This window comes from Salminus brasiliensis, chromosome 1 (genome assembly GCF_030463535.1).
Source record: "Salminus brasiliensis chromosome 1, fSalBra1.hap2, whole genome shotgun sequence".
Taxonomy (NCBI): Eukaryota; Metazoa; Chordata; class Actinopteri; order Characiformes; family Bryconidae; genus Salminus; species Salminus brasiliensis.
The window spans coordinates 14,823,771-14,842,704 of NC_132878.1; the positions used below are offsets into that span (position 1 = coordinate 14,823,771).

The 18,934-nt window shown below is 42.0% G+C and overlaps 1 protein-coding gene across 2 annotated transcripts in view; it reads right to left on the bottom strand.

Moving 5' to 3' along the window:
- Positions 1 to 959: 959 nt before the first annotated feature.
- Positions 960 to 18,934, bottom strand: part of coro1cb (coronin, actin binding protein, 1Cb) — a 30,324-nt gene continuing 12,349 nt past the window's right edge. The window contains exons 1-11 of one of the 2 annotated variants that reach the window (XM_072672655.1): positions 17,615 to 17,778; positions 9,980 to 10,179; positions 8,265 to 8,387; positions 8,026 to 8,155; positions 7,678 to 7,859; positions 7,048 to 7,167; positions 6,169 to 6,273; positions 4,310 to 4,455; positions 3,763 to 3,820; positions 3,338 to 3,580; positions 960 to 2,663 (exon numbers count right to left, since the gene is read on the bottom strand). In XM_072672655.1, coding sequence (XP_072528756.1) covers positions 2,544 to 2,663; positions 3,338 to 3,580; positions 3,763 to 3,820; positions 4,310 to 4,455; positions 6,169 to 6,273; positions 7,048 to 7,167; positions 7,678 to 7,859; positions 8,026 to 8,155; positions 8,265 to 8,387; positions 9,980 to 10,177 — 1,425 coding nt within the window. In that variant the 5' untranslated portion in view covers positions 10,178 to 10,179; positions 17,615 to 17,778 and the 3' untranslated portion in view covers positions 960 to 2,543. Of the gene's footprint in view, positions 2,664 to 3,337; positions 3,581 to 3,762; positions 3,821 to 4,309; positions 4,456 to 6,168; positions 6,274 to 7,047; positions 7,168 to 7,677; positions 7,860 to 8,025; positions 8,156 to 8,264; positions 8,388 to 9,979; positions 10,180 to 17,614; positions 17,779 to 18,934 lie in introns of those variants that run through there. The other variant, XM_072672645.1, reaches the window with a different exon arrangement.

Consider the following 18,934-nt stretch of genomic DNA (forward strand, 5'->3'; position numbering starts at 1 on the left):
CAAATGTGCAGCAACAGATGAGCTTCTGTCTCTGACTTTACATCTGCAAGGTGGGCAAAATAGGTAGGAGTGTGCAATAAGAGTAGATAGTGAGTGAACAGACACGGTGTTTAAAAACTCCAGCAGCAGTGCTGTGTCTGATCCAGCATGTCAGTGTCACTGTACCCATGTGTAGGTGTCTCTTGAAAAACCAGAAGCTGGAAAAAGTGCATTTCAGGGTTAAACATGACAAGCTTTTGAGCTTAAAGGGTCTATATGAAAACAGTACAACACTGGGGTGGAGAAGCAAAAGCCAGGAGAGTCAATACCAAGCCTGGCCAGAAGGGGAAGACATAATAACAGTTGCACATAAATAATCAGCAAGATTGCTGGGGAAAGTAAGTAAGTAAGCTGCACATTACAGCTGTTAAGGGCATTAGCAAATTATTGCTATTAATTAAAATATTAGCCATTATTTTTATTAACTGATATATAACTGAAAAATATTTGACTTTTACAGTGGAAGTGACTCTCGGTGCTAACCCTCCAGATGTAATTCATTGTGAGACTACTTTGCCCTGTGGGACTGGAGCCCAACTTAATAGAATTATGGCCCTCCTGCTTCTACAGGGCCCCTCCCCCTGTTTGTGTAGTACTGTGTTTAAATATGGGCCCTTTAAGTGGTAATCAAATGTTGCTGCGCAGTTTGTATTGGTCATCCTCTAGTCCTTCTTCGTTAGTGGTCACATGACTCAGCCACACATACAAACACTTCACCACCAGTGTCACTGCAGTGCTGAGAATGACCCACCACCCAAATAATACCTGCTCTGTTAAATGCACGTTTTCCTGTTTTGGTCACTGTGAGCGGGAACTCTGTGCATACAGGGAGGGCAAAAACTTTATATGACAGCACAATATCTACCACAATGTTGTACCTAAATAAAATAATAATAATAAAAAAATGACCACAGCACATCTGATTTCATAACGAAATATGAACAGAGTTTATTGTGGGCTAGACTTGTTTTTTTTCCTTTCTTTAGGTGAAACCTGTAATGCATGCACAAGACACAGGTAAGTGTTCAGCCTCCTGTCGGCCCGAGCTCCAGCCGGATTGCGCTGAAGGGGCCAGACTAAAACCAGTAAATACACAAAGAGGCACTAATACATTTACACCAGTGAGGGGACAGCAGGTAGCCACTTGGAGACCAAGTTCAAATGCCGACTCGGGGAGGAATCCGTTTGAAATTATGCAAAATCTTTGCTGCAACGTGACTAGAGTAATGCAAACGAGGCATTTAACACACGGACATACGACACGCTTTGTTAATATGTACTTACATTTCAGCTCAACAAAACCGCTCTGCCAGTCTATGAACAAGCAATTGATCTGTGAGCCAGATTGATTTCTTCTGACCCAATCAAGCCTTAGTTTCTGAGTTTGTGAGAGTTGCTGAGTTTTAAAATTTTTCATAGCAATAAGAAGCAAGCAATCAATCATCAACCAAATGTGAAGATAGGCTTATCCAGTGCAGTAGGAAACTCCTGGACTGAAACCGCCTTCAAATCTCATTGCTTTTATTGCTGTTTGGAAAATTGACAGGTATAATTAGAAAATGACCACACTTTAGTGCATCAATCATAGCTAGTAAACCCTGCTCCTAAACCATATTTGTGAGAGTGTGTGTGGATTAAAAACAGTAGAGTAGGCTGCTTTAATCGCATTACTGCAATTGCTGTATTAGGCACCCCAACTATTGTGTTCAATACTGCTTACAGCAGTAACGGCTAGACAGTTCCTCAGTTTGTACTCCTTCTCTAAAGCACACCCTTTCTTGTTGGTGATCAACGTCTGTGTCAGTGGAACTTAATAGTCACATAGTCAGCCATAACCTTGGCACACTCAAGATATACAGCAAAGTTGGCTTATCCAGCCTTGAAAGAACTGACAAAGTGTAGAGTCCATAATTGTTCCAATAATTGTCCTATGTACAGGTCAGGAAAAACGAAACACATAAAATAAAAGCTTAAGAGCTCAAAGGATATACAGCAAGGTGGGTGTGTGTGTGTGTGTCACCTCACATTTGGCATCACAAAGAAATGACGTAGAGCAATACTTATGCATACATATAAAAACACTAGGTAACTTGGCAGTCAGTGTGAATTAAAAATGGTCACAATTATACAACAACAAAAGTAAGAAAACAAAATAATAAAGGCAAAATTTTTTAAAAGTCATCAATTCAATTGAATGTCCGTCTGTTCAAGCCACCAAAAGATAAAAACACAAAGGACAAAGCAAATCAGTTTTCTTCTTTTGCTTTTGCTAGTGAATGCACAAAGGGGAGGCAAGATGAAGAAAGGAAGGGAAACCAAAACAAAAACAAAAACCCCAAAAGCAAAATGTTCATCATGGAATGTTGCCTGAAGTCATCCTTGCAGAAACGCCAAGCAGAATGGTTGGTTTAGTCAAACTGCACAATTTTGGCAGTGACTGGCCCCCTGCCCGGCTGAACATTTCTCTGTATACTGACACGGCGGCTCGGACTACCAGCAGCGGTTCAGATCGCCACTTTGGACACCTGCTCTTCCAGTTTGGCGATTCGTCTGTCCTGAAGTGTCACGAGGTCTCTAAGTGATTTGACCTCTCGGAGCAACTCCTCCAACTTGACTTCATTCTTCTGCAAAGGAAAGAAAAAGGAGAGAATATCATCAGCACAAACTGGAAGTGTGATTTTATATTTATATATATATAAACAAAAGAGAAAAGAAAAAACTAAACACCGCTCAAGTGGTTCCTACTTCTAAGCATTACCCAGGCTACATCACCTGGACAATAGGATGAACCCCCTCTTCCTTATGTGGCTGCTATGGTGTTGGAAAATGGTTGCCATGGTCTCCCAGGTAGTTGCTTGGTTGTTTCCCGCCCCCCCCCAATCTAAACTTGTTGAAATAAGTGTTAACAAAATCTGTCCCTTCAATAAATGCCACGGTTGTAAGTAGTAAAGGGGATATAGTGGGCATTTTCGTTTATTTATATAAACTGATCAAACGTTGCCTATTTTTCAGTATTTCTGCTTATGCAGACATAAGCAGTCAATGTGTAAATCATGTAATTTAATGCAAGCTAATCTAATCTAATGTTTAAAAGTGCAGCAACAGGACACAACTGCCAGGACTTAAGTCAGTAAATGTAATAAAGATAGCCAGGTTAGACTTAAATGCTGTTCATTTCATTAGTTTAGAGAGACAATGCCTCTCAAGACATTTTAAATTTCAGCACGATTTAATTCCAAATTCAGATCCAAAAAATAAGAAAACAGGTGATTTCACATGACTGGGTCACAGTTCTTACTCTAGTGAGCTGAGGAGAGGCAGGCTTCTGAACAGTTGAGGTTTCCTCCACCTTCTTAGGAGACTTGTTGTCCAGCACATTCTTCTTGACTACTTTGAGGTCACGGTTCTTGCCCGGCACATAGCCATGTTTGAGGGAAATAAGGATGGGGTCGCCATTCTTGCCGTCGAACCACTCCTCTGCTTCCAAAGCGCAGTCTGGCCCTGCCGTGTCTGGATAGAGATCATCCTGGAACAGGTCTGACTGCGGAAGAGCAGAAAAACAAGCGTGAATAAAACGTCTACCTGTGTGTAAGTGTATACCGCAAAACCTTAAGCATGAGGGCAGCCAATAAATAAGATCTGTAGTATATGACATTATAATAACACAAGCAAAATTTTTGTAAAGCTACTAAACTAGTATAATGTAGATCACTTCAGCAGTACCTTTCTTGGAACAGTCATGACAATTGGCTCACACTTCCTCTCATGAAGTTTATAAAACCTGCGAAAACAGACGTGCATTTCTAATCACTAAATACATTTAAAAACAAACAAAAACACCCCAAACAAACACAGTCTACAGAGTCCTATCTGTCTTGAACAAGTAGGCAGAATACTGCATTTAATGCTGTAGCGCCCCCTAGTAATGTAGTTCCAAAAAGTCAAGATTATCTTTCTATTGGGCATAGCTGCGGTAACAAGCCAAAGTGTTCAGTCCATTTAGAAGAGATTTTTGTAAAAAAAATGCTGAATATTGATACAAAACGCACAACACCACCACAGCAGGAGAAGCAGAAGTAGTACAGAAATCCTAACATTTCCAATAGTTTTGCAGTCCAAAAGAGAGCACTGCATGGGACTAGTAGAAGCAAAACCCTCTTCATACAAGCTGATCCAGGGTTCAGCTGAATGCAGAAAGATTTAAATGGCAGACATACAAAGGGAGAGAAGAAGCTGAGGGGGGGGGGACCCCACTCAGAAACACACATACCTTGCTATCTCACATTTATTGACGTCCAGACCCCGTTTGGGCATGTAGCCCATGCCCCTCTGTGGCTCTTTGCTAGAGAAGGTATTAAGGTAATGGACATATGGAGCTTCATCTGTGATTTCAAAGTACCGGATACTGCTGTCGCCCTGAGTGAAAAGGAAAATGAGGTCATGATAGCAGAACTTTAAATTAAAAACCATCAATGAGTGTAGTAGAACCAGCTCTCCTTCGACATTGAGCAAAAGCTAAATTATTATCCAATAGTTAACATAGCAAAGAGAGCCATTAGCTAGGTAATGAACAGGTTCAAATTAGGATGTTAGAATCGGTGAAATTGATACAAAAAAGCCGGGGGCTTTTGCAGCTGTTCTCAGAATCCAGTCCATTGAAAAGAGGATCAAATCAGTGAGCAATCTGAAAATTTACTTTACTCAATACTTAGTTACAAACTAGTAATCCCTTCATGGAAAGCTTACTTAAATCATGTGCACTACATATGAAAATTAATTATATGTAAATTGTTAATGTGAGACAGTAGATATATTAGGGCAGATATATTGACTGGGCCCAAGTGGTTATGGAACTTTTAAGGAGCGGTTTTTGACCTGTGCTTGTGAGCTGCAAATGGCTGTTTAGCAGATTCAGGTTGTCAAATCCCCCCAAAAAATTAATAATAAAATATTTACTAAATATTTACTTCAGAGTTCATGAAATGATCTTCAATAATCAGAAAATGGAAGATCTACAAGACCACTGCTAATCTCCCTCAATCAGGGGCTCCACGCAAGATCTCAGCCTGTGGAGTCAAAATGATCACAAGAACGATGAGCAAAAATCCCAGAACCACACGGGGGACCTAGTGAATGACCTGCAGAAAGCTGGGACCAACGTTACAAAGGCTACCGTCAGTAACACACTACGCCGCCAGGGACTCAGATCTTGCAGTGCCAGACGTGTTCCCCAGCTTAAGCCAGTACATATCCGGGCGCGTCTGAAGTTTGCTAGAGAGCATTTGGATGTTCAGGAAGAGTATTGGGAGAATGTCTTATGGTCAGATGAAATCAAAGTAGAGCTGTTTGTTACAAACACAACTCATTGTGTTTGGAGGAGAGTGAATGCTGAGTTGCATTCAAAGAACACCATACCAACTGTGAAGCATGGGGGTGGCAACATCATGCTTTGGGACTTTTTCTCTGCAAAGGGACTAGGACGACTGGTCCGTGTACATGAAAGAATGAATGGGGCCATGTATAGTGAGATTTTGAGTGCAAACCTCCTTCCACCAGCAAGGGCATTGAAGGTGAAATGTAGTTTTTCAGCATGACAATGATCCCAAGCACACTGCCAGGGCAACAAAGGAGTGGCTTCGTAAGAAGCATTTCAAGGTCCTGGAGTGGCCTAGTCTCCAGATCTCAACCCCATAGAAAACCTTTGGAGGGAGTTGAAAGTCTGTGATGCCCGCCGACAGCCCCAAAACATCACTGCTCTAGAGGAGATCTGCATGGCCAACATACCAGCAACGGTGTGTGCCAACCTTGTGAAGACTTACAGAAAACGTTTGACCTCGGTCATTGCCAACAAAGGATATATAACGAAGTATTGAGATGAACTTTTGTTATTGACCAAATACTTATTTTCCACCATTATTTGCAAATAAATTCTTTAAAAATCAGACAGACAATGTGATTTTCTGAATTTTATTTTCTCATTTTGTCTCTCATAGTTGAGGTCTACCTACGATATCAATTACAGGCCCCTCTCATCTCTCGTCCCCTCTTTAAGTGGGAGAACTTGCACAATTGGTGAGTGACTAAATATTTTTTTCCCTGTATGTACACACATACCAACATTATGCTTACCTTTCCACACAGGTACACGACATTAGTGTCAGGGTCATAGAAGGGAAGCAGCACTCCATTGCTGGTGTCCATCTCATGCACAGAGATCGGCTCATCCATGTTTTTCTGAGAATGAAATGTTACCTTCAAGAACGTTTTCTGATATTTCACAGACAAAAATGCCATTGAATTTACATGGTTACGAAATAAATTAAACTGACCTTCATTATTTTGCAAATCTGTACTTTTTGACCCAATGCCACTCTGAGCATTTGACTCTGGGCTTAATAACCAAACTTTATCACCAGCCACCACCCAGCAGTGTTTTGGATCATGATATAAAGTAGCCATCAGTGCTCAAGTCACTGACAGTAGAAAATGTCTACGTATTGGTTCACTGGATTCAGACTTCAGATTTATTTTGCTTATCCTTGGGTAGTCCAGGTGTTTTTCATTTGCATTTTTTCCCCACAATAAATTCTGCAGGCTGAATTCGAGTTTGGACAGAAGGGTGCAATTATACAAGTACTTTATCCCAAACCAGGAGCAGCAAAGTGTTTATCACTTCAGTGTAAATAGGCCAAGCTGCTGTGGCCTGAATGTTCATCTTTACGAAAGCAACAACACAATCACAATAAACCAAAACGTGGTTATTTTTGTAGCTTAGTTTTCTATAAACTGCTTTTTCCTATTAATGGACTGGAGCGTGAATGGTACGTTTACATACTGCATTAAACTATTAAACATTGTTTAAATAAAGTCACTGTAATGAGACCCATTCAATCCTGCGGTCAATACTACTGATTGAGAAGTAGGAAGTCAGCCATTCTGCTTATGGAAAAGATGCTCAGAACTAATCAAGCCTTGATGTGAAGCACAAAAAGTTTCTCTGGGACTCACCGGGTTCCATAAAGCCAGCTGTCTCTCACTCATGCGGCTGAAGCCAGTGGTAAAGATGTTTCCATCGGCGAGGAAGATGGCTCTCATAGGCCGTGCACCTTCATGGGCCTTATCCTTTTCCTGAAAGTGAGAACAGCAAAGAGCTAGAACACGAACACTGATGGCATTTGTCTTCAGTCTTACCTAGTGTGACTTCCATCGTGTTACACAGTTAGGAGAACGTAGTGTTACGAGTCTTGACCAAGTACTCTTATTACTGTAGTCTGGCCTGTTTGCTCTACTGGGGAAGCAAACTCTAGCATACCGTATACAGATGGGCCAATTACTGTTTTTGGGGCCAAACCCAATTCCCGATCATCTTAGTATGATTGGCCAATTGCCAATACCAATAACCTTTCCAGGCAAACTTGGTAATGTATCATAAGGAAGGCTTCTGTAATGCTTCATACATTTGTATTAGGATGAAATGTGCTTTGCTTTTTGGAATCAACCACATTTAAAAACGCTCCACTATCCACATCTCACCAGAAAAGCATGTTTTAGTAAAATATGATGAGATTTATAAAGATTTTTAACGGTCCAGTCCTACTAGCCTTGAAAAACTGTTTACATCAAACCAGAGCTACTCACTGCAGTGATCTTGCCCTTACGCGGGTCGATTACGCGCACTTTCTTGTCCTTGCAGGCAGTGCAGATGAGGCTACCATTGCGGTTCCAGGAGACACTGAAGATGACATCTGGGTGCATGTCATCCAGAGTGATCAACGGTTCCCCAGTGCCCACATTCCAGATCATGATCATATTATCACATCCTGAACAAAGGAAAGAGGGAGAACAGAGCAAAGCAAAACCCCCATAATCGTTATGAGTGAAGAACATGAGCAAGTTAAAAATAATCTAAGGGGCCAAAGCATAAATCAATCCCAAAAAATATATTAATAACAATAATACAAAATTATCTCCATGTCTGGCACCTACCCGCACTCAGGAGAACATTACGGGCCGTTGGGTGCCACGTCACGATGCCCACCCGCTTAGAGTGGCCTTCCAACACCACAACCGGCTCAGAGAGAGCAGAGACGAGTCCGTTCTCTGGGATCTGCCAAACCTGAAGCAGCAAGAGATACTGTTGAAATCCAAACCACTTTGGTTGTGCTAATGGAGATGTGGGTCTGTGTTCATGACTCAAACAAGCCACGAATAGAAGCCGCTCATACCATTACAGTGCAGTCTTCTGACCCACTAGCAATGACGTGATCATTGTGTGGGCACCAGTCAATGTCAAGCACAGGGCCTGTGTGACCACAAACAGTAGGGTAGGCCTTATCGATGCGTCCAGTCTGCAAAAAAACAAAAGATTGACAAGTTATTTAAAGACAATGAATTCTAAATGCTAAGACATTTCCTTATTGGTACAACATTATCCCTAGAAAAATCAGAAATCTAGTGTGTGGTAAAGTCCAAAGATAGATGTCACAAAGTGCAGAGATCCAGGTCCACGCCTCTTATGAGCAAGCACCACAATGGCGGTGGAAGCGACAGTGGCAAGGAAAAACTCCCTCATACTAAGAGGAAGAAACCTTGGGAGAAACCAAGACTCAGTCTGATGAACCCATCTGCCTTAGGTCGACTACTTTTAATAATTTATTTAATACTTAGGAACTAATCAGAAACACTATTCATTCATGCACTTATGTAATATCAATAAACCAATCATGTAGCATATAGGGAAGAACATGATATGATAGTTATTGCCAGTATGGTTTGAGTTTTTCTTTAACTGCTGATGCTCTGGGATCTTCTGCACCAGAGTGTCTACAGTTTGTTCAGAATTATGCAATTAAAATCTTTAGTGTTAGGTGGTTCTGCAGATGGAAATTCTTTGTTGATAATTAATTAACAGAGAATGACCGGACAGAATAAATTCTAAGATAACCACTCTATACAACGATGGTGAGCAGAAAAGCATCTGAGAAAGAACACGTTGAGCCTTGAAGAAGTTGGGCTACAACAGCAGAAGCCTACGTCAGGCTCTGGAGCACTGGGCTACTGAGGACAGAGTTGTGGGTTCAATACCTAGGCTCAAGCAAGCTGCCACCATTTGGCCCTTGAGTAAGGCTCTTAACCTGCTCTGCTCCTTGGGGCCATCGCGATGGCTGCCCACCGCTCCGAGCATGTTTGCTCACGGTCCACTGCGTGTATGTGTGTTCACTAGTGTTTATGGGTGAGGCCAAATTCTAGCTATGTCCAATGTCTTGAAAAGAAAGGTAATGCAGCAGTGGTCACCAAAACTGGTCGGTGTGGTGCAACAGATAACACTACCGGCTAGTGAGCTACCACACCATGTAAGAGACTGGTGTTCGATTCCCAGTCTGGGTGACCATGCTGCACAACACCAATAAGAGTCATTGGGCTATACAAACACTACATCACCTTTGTAATACTTGAGTCGCTCTGGATACGAGCGTCAGCTAAATGCCGTAAATGTAAATGATTACTGTGTGCTGAGGCACACAGTAAGACGACAGAGTCACAATTTGGCACCAACTGCATGAACCCATGTTCCAAACCTGCCTTGTGTCAACAGTCCAGGCTAGTAGAGGTCTGACAGGACATGACTGCATTTCCAATATCTTGCAGAATCAATGCCATGACACGTTGAGGCGGCTTTCAGAGCAAAGGAAGGCCCTAGCTAGTATAAGATTATTAATATGACCAGTTCTGCTCTACTACCTTACCTGCTCGAGCATCGACAGTGCTGCAGTGTTTACTGGTACATTCCAAATCAGCAAACAATATTATTTAAATCCTTCAACCCATGTTTTCAAAAGTCCTTTCTTAGGAAAGTTGGGTGTATAGGTGTGAACATGGCAAGGTGAGGTTCATCAGCTGTTTTCTCTTTTCGGACCGCAAGTTAAGTGAGCCTAGTTACCTTTTGTAGAGGCAGAACGAGAAAGGCTCCACCTCCACTGGCCTCGACGATGATAGCGACGAATTTGGGGTTGACTGCGCAGAACGCGCTGTCCCAAGTGACCCGTGAGACCCTGATGTCATCGTAGCACTGATCGTTCTTCACTGCCTGGCCAAATACGTGACGGAATTTGCTCTGCCGAACCACTCGTCTGATCATCTCTGAAAAAAACAACGCAAAGAAAGACGGGGGAAGAGAAAATAAGGGTTTGTTCACTGCGGAGCTTGACAACCAGAATCCATCAACAACCCACTTCAGCAGGTTCATGTCATGCTCCTTTGTGCCTCTCGCCTCCCAGCTGTAGAGTCAATTATACATTATACAACATGCACACAGTAAATACCATCACTGTTCAGATTTTGTTAAAAAACACTGTTAGAATATCCTATCGTGAACCTGGTAGCTTGAACTGAAGGCCAACTGCAGCTTTATGCCAGTACGGACTACTGAAATAAACAAGCATATAAATCAGGGAAAGTTAGCCATGCTTCAGAACAACAAGAACTGACCAATTACACCAATTTACAAACCAAAGAGGTTTAGCAGAAGCTCAAAGAAGCGTAGCTGTCTTAGGTTTCAAAGTACTGTTGGGAGATGGAGAGTCTGAAACCTGACCATGTGTGGAGTCCAGAGAGAGAACAACTGGCCTGGCTTAACTCGTCAGACGTAGCGATATGTAATATGTCAAACAATGGCAATAGGATAAGGTTTCAGTCAGAACAATCGATTTGCAGCAACCCTTTCCTTGAAGTGGACTCAAACCAAGACTGAAAAACACCTACCACAGCATAATAGAGTCACTGGAACCCGACCCCCCCGCCTTCTCTCACTGTACTGGTCAAGCATTCAAGCGTCTACTGAGCATTTGGGGTTTGCCACTTTTGGCTGTCCGGTCACATAGTTCCTGTTCCTCGAAAGGCCTTTCCAGGAGGTACAGCTGCTTTGGTGCTCTAATCTTTACTAGTCTCCATCTGTTGTTGCTTTTACACAAGTTGTGGATTATATTACATTAAATTAAATAAATCATATTCCAGAAAGTTGCAGAACCTTGACAAGACCCTGGTTAAATGAGGGACAGCACAGTGCTTCCCGTTTGGTGCTAGAGAGAGCTCATCTATTGGTTAGTCACTGTATGCAGGAGCCAAGAGTAAAACTTAAATATAATATTACATTATATATTATATTAAGCACGTCGATTGTAATCATAACTGGAAAATGGTCTGAGACAGTGAATTGCTTGAGGTCTTTTAGTGGAAGGCCAGCATGAATGAATCTTGACAGTTTCTCAGTTACAGCAGGTAGAGCTGTGATAAACCTCTATAAAGCTCTGCTAATCCCCCCGAAAAGACGGAACCCTGCGTAAGCTTTTAATAAAACCATCACTACTAACGTAACTAATCACACTGGGTTCCTTACATGTTCATATTCACATAATCCCCTGATAAGACTTCTGTAATAAAGACTCATCTCTGAGTTTCAGTGGATTTTCACCAGAAGTCAGGAATCCAACACGCCATGATATTCTGCATGTCCAATACCGGAGCAAAATAAATTATATTTGGCAGATATAGTGTTCCCCTGGTAGATATGGTAGTCATAGAAAATGAGAAGGTTGTCAATTTTGCATTTTACATTTCAACATCCTGCAACGTGACTATTGAACATGTGCACATTACGATAATGAGGCTGATAATGATGCTGAAACTCTTGGGCTAAAACAACTCTGACAACCTTTGTAAAGGACAAAAACACATATCTTCATTAAACATACTATCACTAGCTAAAATAACTAGCAGCTAACATGCTAGCAAATACTCTCATCAGCTAAAATACCCTAAGCATCTAAAAAAAAATCCCTAAGCTGATAAAATGCCTTCAGACGGTAAAGGTACTCTCAGCAGTTAAAACCAAAAAATCCTCAGCAGCTATAAAATATCCTCAGAAGATAAAAAACCTATATTAAGCAGTTATAAATACCTTCAGTAGTTGAGTGATACCCTCAAAAGACAACTAGCATCCATCCAGTTATGGCTAGGATGCAGAACTAAACTGTGTAATACGGGTCCCTCTGCATCCCAGCCAAATGGACGATCTTACACCCTGTGCAAGGCGCGTTGCAATTGCTTTTGCTATTTGGATGGGCGTGGTGGTCTCGAAATGAGGTGTGTTCAGGTAAATCTCAGGCATACGGGAAAACACAGGTTCTGACTGACGTCAACAGTCAGACCCTCATTGATATCTTGGCAGTGAATTGTTAACACAGGCACGTGCCCAACGTGAGTACACAGTTGCTTTGCGCCAGTTAAATAGCAATCCGCCAAAGTCGGACTGCACCTGGCTCTTAAAGGGAATGGAGAGTGACACGCTGATTGGTTCATTGCACGTTACGCCCAAAACACACCCATGATTAATTAAGAGACTTACTACATGCCTTTTGCAGTTTACAAGCTGCGCAAGACCTACTTTTCCCTTCAATACGATAGCAAAGACACACGGACATGCCCTAAATCAAGCTGGACAGGGCGTGGTTGACGGCTCACTCTGAGGGAGTTTCCTTTGCCACAGTTGCCCCTGGTTGCTGACTTGGGGCTCAGACTCCGATCTCTGTTGCTATATAAATGCTGCTAAGCTGCTATATAAATTAATTTAACTCCTAAAAATAAAGGTGCTCTAAATTGTTCCTTCAGCATTTCTTTAGAGGAACCATGTTCTGCATTAAGAAACATTTGTAATAAAGATCCTTTTAAAGGTTTAAAGAACAAGCACTTGATGTAAAGGTTCTTTTCCTAGCTACAGGAACAGGAAAATTACACATACACAAAAACCTTTTATTTAAGTTCCATGATGAATGGACCAATAGAAATTATTTTAAATTGACTTGCATTGAAAGTTAAGGGTTTTTCCCCTTCTCCTGTAAAGTTATGAGGTCGGAGATATGAGGTTTTTTGTGTGACCGTGATGATACGGTTCTTTATGGAAGCAAAAGTGCTTCTTCTATGGAAGTAGTGTTGATTTGATATATACTCATACACCACATCTCTCTACCGAGCTATCCATAGACCTCCTGCATCGACATTCTCAGTCACTGGAGGAACAGACGCTCTTCTGGTTTTCCTCACGTCACCCTATACATGAGCATCACTTCAGCAAACGTGCACTCTGGATTTACTGTTTTCCTATAGGTCTAAACCCAGAGGTCATTCGTTTCTGCAAAATACTAGCAGCTACCACTGATCCAGGTTTTTGCTTTGTCACTTTTCTGGATCAGGCATTATGATTCAGATAAGTGTTGCTTTTTTGTACACTGATGTGTTAATCCTCCAGCAAAAGAAACGCTTGGAAGACCGATTGGCAGACTGATTAGAAGCCGTGGGCTGCAGCAGAACACTGCCGGCAGTGTTTTGTTGCAAGTGCGTCATTTACACCTGTGGTATAGTCCTAAGATGCTTGTGTGTGCGCGCTCAGATACTGGTTCATAAATAGTATGAGAGAGCGAATCACAGCCTGACATAGAGTGGCAAATTCCTGCAAACAAAATTAACTAAATTTTAGATAATAAGAGTTTTCCAACCTAAATACATTAATTTATGACTATAAAGCACAACTGAAAATAGTATATTATTAATAGTATATATTAGTAGCATTTCTTTTAGTTCAGTTTTATATAATTATATCTCTAGTTACTATATCTCCAGGTTTACTTCACCAGGTACAACTAAAGGCTGAGGTAGCATATCTAATATCTGGTCATCTGTTTTAAAATTCTCTGGGTTTTCTAAAATTAACACAATGTCCCTTATCAAGTTGCCGTTGACCAGACACTTTTGGTAGCCATGAACATGTTTCTGGCAGAAAATAGGACGGAGGTGTAGCCACCTTTTCCTACGTTTACAACAACATATATGTGAGCTGATTTTTTTTTTTTTTTTTTTTTTAAAAGTCCAATTGTATTAAAAATTATACCTCTAGCATATTTGATGAACCTGTGAAGTAATTGTTCCAAGAACTAACTAATATATATATATATATATATATATATATATATATATATATATAGAGAGAGAGAGAGAGAGAGAGAGAGATGGATGGGTGTATGTTCCAATTACCAATGGGGTCATTAAAGCAATATACTATACATGTGCATTCTGTGAGCTTTACACACATCTCTGTCCAGCGTCTGAGAATATCTACTGATCTACTGACGTTACTATGGAAATACGGGGGAGGATTACTAAAAACCATGTTTGAGTAAACTTGCAGTTTGCTGCAAAGGTCATAGTCTGCATACTGTGCATTATTATAGAATACAGTGGTTTATAAGCCTTATAAACTCCAGCTGGAGCAACTCTGATTTGTGTGAACTGTACGAAGCAGAGCTCAAATCCAGCTGTGATATTGTTGCGGTCCAGTGAAGAACATGCATTTCCAAAACAGTGACTTTACAGGACAAGACCAAAATGTCCTGAACTTTGATTAAAAGTCAATGTAAAATAGAACATTATAGGTAATTTAGAGCATTTCAATGTCTATTTATCCAGAATTATTCACACGGTGTACAGAACAGTTACAGGGTTCAAACCATGGAGAAAACTAAAAACTGACAAACCTGTTATGCATTGGACAGCAGTGCAATATACAGTCTTCCTAAAATCCATTTAGCCTAACTATCAAATACTGATTAGCCTAACTGACCATGTTACCCAGAACCCTAAAAATGACACTGAGACATGACAGTGCCACATCCTTCTCTTAATCTGATTTTACAATGTTGTAAGTACAGAACATACTTAACATATCCTGCAGTTTCATTGCGTTTATTTGCTGAATCCAACTGTTTATTGTTTATTGTTATTATGCCTTAATCGTCAAGAGGCCTGGAATATTTGCCAGTAATAATACTGTTAAAGCTGAAGGACTTCCAAAGCACTCGGCTGCAAAAGGTATTTAGCCAGGTTTACTTCACCAGGTACAACTAATGGCTGAGGTAGCATATCTAATATCTGGTCACCTGCTTTAAAATTCTCTGGGTTTTCTAAAATTAACACAATGTCCCTTATCAAGTTGCACCTTGACCAGACACTTTTGGTAGCCATGAACAATGGAAATGGCAATACAGGATGGAAAAGGTGGCTACACGTCCTACGTTTGTAACAACATATCTGAACTGATTATAGCGGACTCGACAGTTATTAAGCAAATACGACCTTCATGGAGGAGTCAGCAGAAGGAAACCTTTCCTGTCCTCACCACAGCAACCTTGATGCATTTCAGAAAGAGGTCCTATTGACCAATGAAGCCAAAACAGACCTTTTTGGCCAAAATGAGCAAACGTATGTTTTGAGAAGAAGGTAATTAAGGTACACCAGAATTTAGGTATTTATCAATACCTAAAAGATTAGCCATATTTTCCTCCCACAGCTCCTCCATTTTTATAGACAGGGAAAAAAGGATATTATATATGCATTTTTTAATACCTGGATGCAAATCCTTTGCAGCCATTGACTGCCTGAAGTCTGGAAACTAAGGCAGCGTTTCCCACACAAACTGAGGAGGGCTGTCCAGATATGTTAGACCATTTTTGTGCCAAAAGGCAAGGTCAGTGTTCTGTCCATTTGACCAGCAGCACTAAATGTCCTAACAATGTGCATACTTACAGGTACAGCTGTCTAAATGAAACTGTAGGTCAGATATTCAGACATTCAAGCAAATTAACAGTGAGCTTAATTTGTAGGATATTCACATTATTAAAAATGCAGTCTTCGCACAATGCAAGAAATCTGTGGCTACCACTGCAAGCATATTTACAGAAACACTGCATGGACAAATCACCAAATGTAGAGAGATTCCTTGCCAGGCCTTTACTCCACTCCACTGCCACTACATTTCATTTTATGATCTTAGGAAGCTCTTTGGTTGCTCTGTGCTAATCTTCCACCAATGGTCCATCTGTACAGTGAAACGCCATCCTAGCAGGTTAACAAAATTTAATTGAATCCGAGCAGAATCTTATCAGAATCGGTCCTGCTACATCTATGAGCAGTCACATCAACACACACAAGTGACTCCGTTCCAGTCATACATGCCCATGCCATAACAGTGCCACCGCCATGTTTGACATATGATGAGATGCTTCAGATCATGAACCCTTTTTTTGCTTCTCCATATTCAAGTTAGTCTCACTGCAGACTGCTCAAATAACACTCCTGCACAACTGTAACTGGAAGTAAACCCAAACTGAGCGTACCAAATTGCTCATTTGGATCCCTGGTAGGGTTGGTTTCATGCTTTTCAGCTTAATGATGGCCTTATTCACTTCCATGGTCTCCTTTCTGGACTGCATATTCAGAGTTCCCATGAGCAGCCACCCAATGCAAATTCAACCCTTGGAATCGACTCCAGATCTTTTGTGTCATGAATTAATTAGACAACAGGCCACAACTGTCCTGGAACGTGCTTACCAGTTAACTGTCCAATTACTTTTGAGCCTTGAAAATGGAGGATCTATGCAAAAAATAAAGGGGGGGGGGGCTTTATTTCTTAAACAGCTAATACACCATCATTGCTACACCCCTTGTATTAAAGCTGAGTGTGTGCACTTAAATGTGTGTGTGAGAGAGAGAGAGAGACCCCCAGCAGTGAAATGCACAGATGACATAGTAACAGATGCAGCTGCAGTCTCGACACTGCAGCACGTTCATGGACAATTTGAGCCCCCCAGCCTGGGTTGTATAGGGACAGTACAGGCCCACTAACCGGGCTTTCTGGAGATATCTATGTGCTAGGAGAGTAGATCTCGGCTTCCCCCGCCCTGACCACCGTCCTATCGCGGTTATCCTGCATGAATAAAGGCTGGAAATGGGTCATTTACGGCGCGGTTTGGAAGGGAACCAGCAGATGCTTGCAGCTGGCTTTCATGATGGCTCCTACACGGTGACGCGCATCCCGTTAAAAGGGGCGAGAAATCCGGTTTAAACCGCACTTTTTGAAGGACCACAGCGAATACAGGGCTATGTGGTGATGGGGGGGACGGCTGGTACAGGCTAGAGGGGGTAGCACTGCAAATAATAGGTGTGAAAAATCCAGAGGACTGCAACACTGATGTTGATGTCCGTTGTGGGGAAAATGAGAGCCGCGTTAGCCAGCTAGCCGTGGGCTAGGAGCAAATGAATGAATGAATGAATGAGTGGATGGACGCATACGTTAAGATGTCGATCTTTTCAAATCATTTCTAATAGCAGAAACCTCACCTTCATTTTCTATATCCAGGCTTTAATCAAACCCACACAAATCTGCACTGATTTCCCTTTCACTGGCTGAACGAGAGACTGCTAGGTGGTTAGCTGGCTCTGCTACCTGCCCACACCGGCACAAGTGGCGGACGGGCGCAACTTTCCTTTAATGCTGGATTTCTCTGAACAGAATTGTCCACAAATGCAAATCTGCATGAAAACACACTGATGCTTCACCTGTAAGCGATGCTGTTCGTGTTCACATCACCGTGGATCATTCATGACAGCTAAAACGACCTAGCATCGCATCAGAAGCCTCGCTGCAGAGGCAGAGGACGCAAATCACGACCATAATGATGTTTCTTACCTTTTACAGCACTGTTACTTGCTCCAACGTGTGAATTTCAAAGCATTAATTTTTTTTGCACGAGCAAATCCCCTCAGTCGATTGCTAGTAGCCACAAAAGCTTCCCTCCTTTCCTTTATGTGAATGAACGACAACAGCAACGCCCTTTCTCCTGCCCAGCCCAGCCCTCCTCTCCTCATCTCCCCTCCCCTCCCCCTGTTCAGTCTAATGATGTAGGGATTATCCTGAGACTAGCTAATGTTCAAATCTGGAGGGGTTTTGTCTTTCCTGGCAGAATTTGGTGATGTTGGATGTGTTTTATGTAAGGTCAGAGGTTCATTTATTATTGCATGCATTATTAATTATTAAAAAAAAATGTGTAAAAACAGCACTGGACAAGCTGGTCAAGCGGGTATGTTTTTATTTATTTAAGCTGTATGGTCTACCAGCATGGCCAACTTGACCAAGCCAGTCAACCAATATAACCAAGCTGGTTGACCAACATGCCCTAGGTGGTTGACCAGTATAGACAAGCTGGTTGACCAACATGCCCTAGGTGGTTGACCAACAAGTCCAAGCTAGCTGACCGGTATAGACAAGCTGGTTGACCAACATGACCTAGGTGGTTGACCAACATGACCTAGGTGGTTGACCAACATGTCCAAGCTAGCTGACCAGTATAGACAAGCTGGTTGACCAACATGTCCAAGCTAGCTGACCAGTATAGACAAGCTGGTTGACCAACATGCCCTAGGTGGTTGACCAACATGTCCAAGCTAGCTGACCAGTATAGACAAGCTGGTTGACCAACATGACCTAGGTGGTTGACCAACATGTCCAAGCTAGCTGACCAGTATAGACAAGCTGGTTGACCAACATGTCCAAGCTAGCTGACCAGTATAGACAAGCTGGTTGACCAACATACCCTAGGTGGTTGACCAACATGTCCAAGATAGCTGAACAGTATAGACAAGCTGGTTGACCAACATGCCCTAGGTGGTTGACCAACATGTCCAAGCTAGCTGACCAGTATAGACAAGCTGGTTGACCAACATGCCCTAGGTGGTTGACCAACATGTCCAAGCTAGCTGACCAGTATAGACAAGCTGGTTGACCAACATGTCCAAGCTAGCTGACCAGTATAGACAAGCTGGTTGACCAACAAGCCCCAGGTGGTTGACCAACATGTCCAAGATAGCTGACCAGTATAGACAAGCTGGTTGACCAGCATGCCCTAGGTGGTTGACCAACAAGTCCAAGCTAGCTGACCGGTATAGACAAGCTGGTTGACCAACATGACCTAGATGGTTGACCAACATGTCCAAGCTAGCTGACCGGATT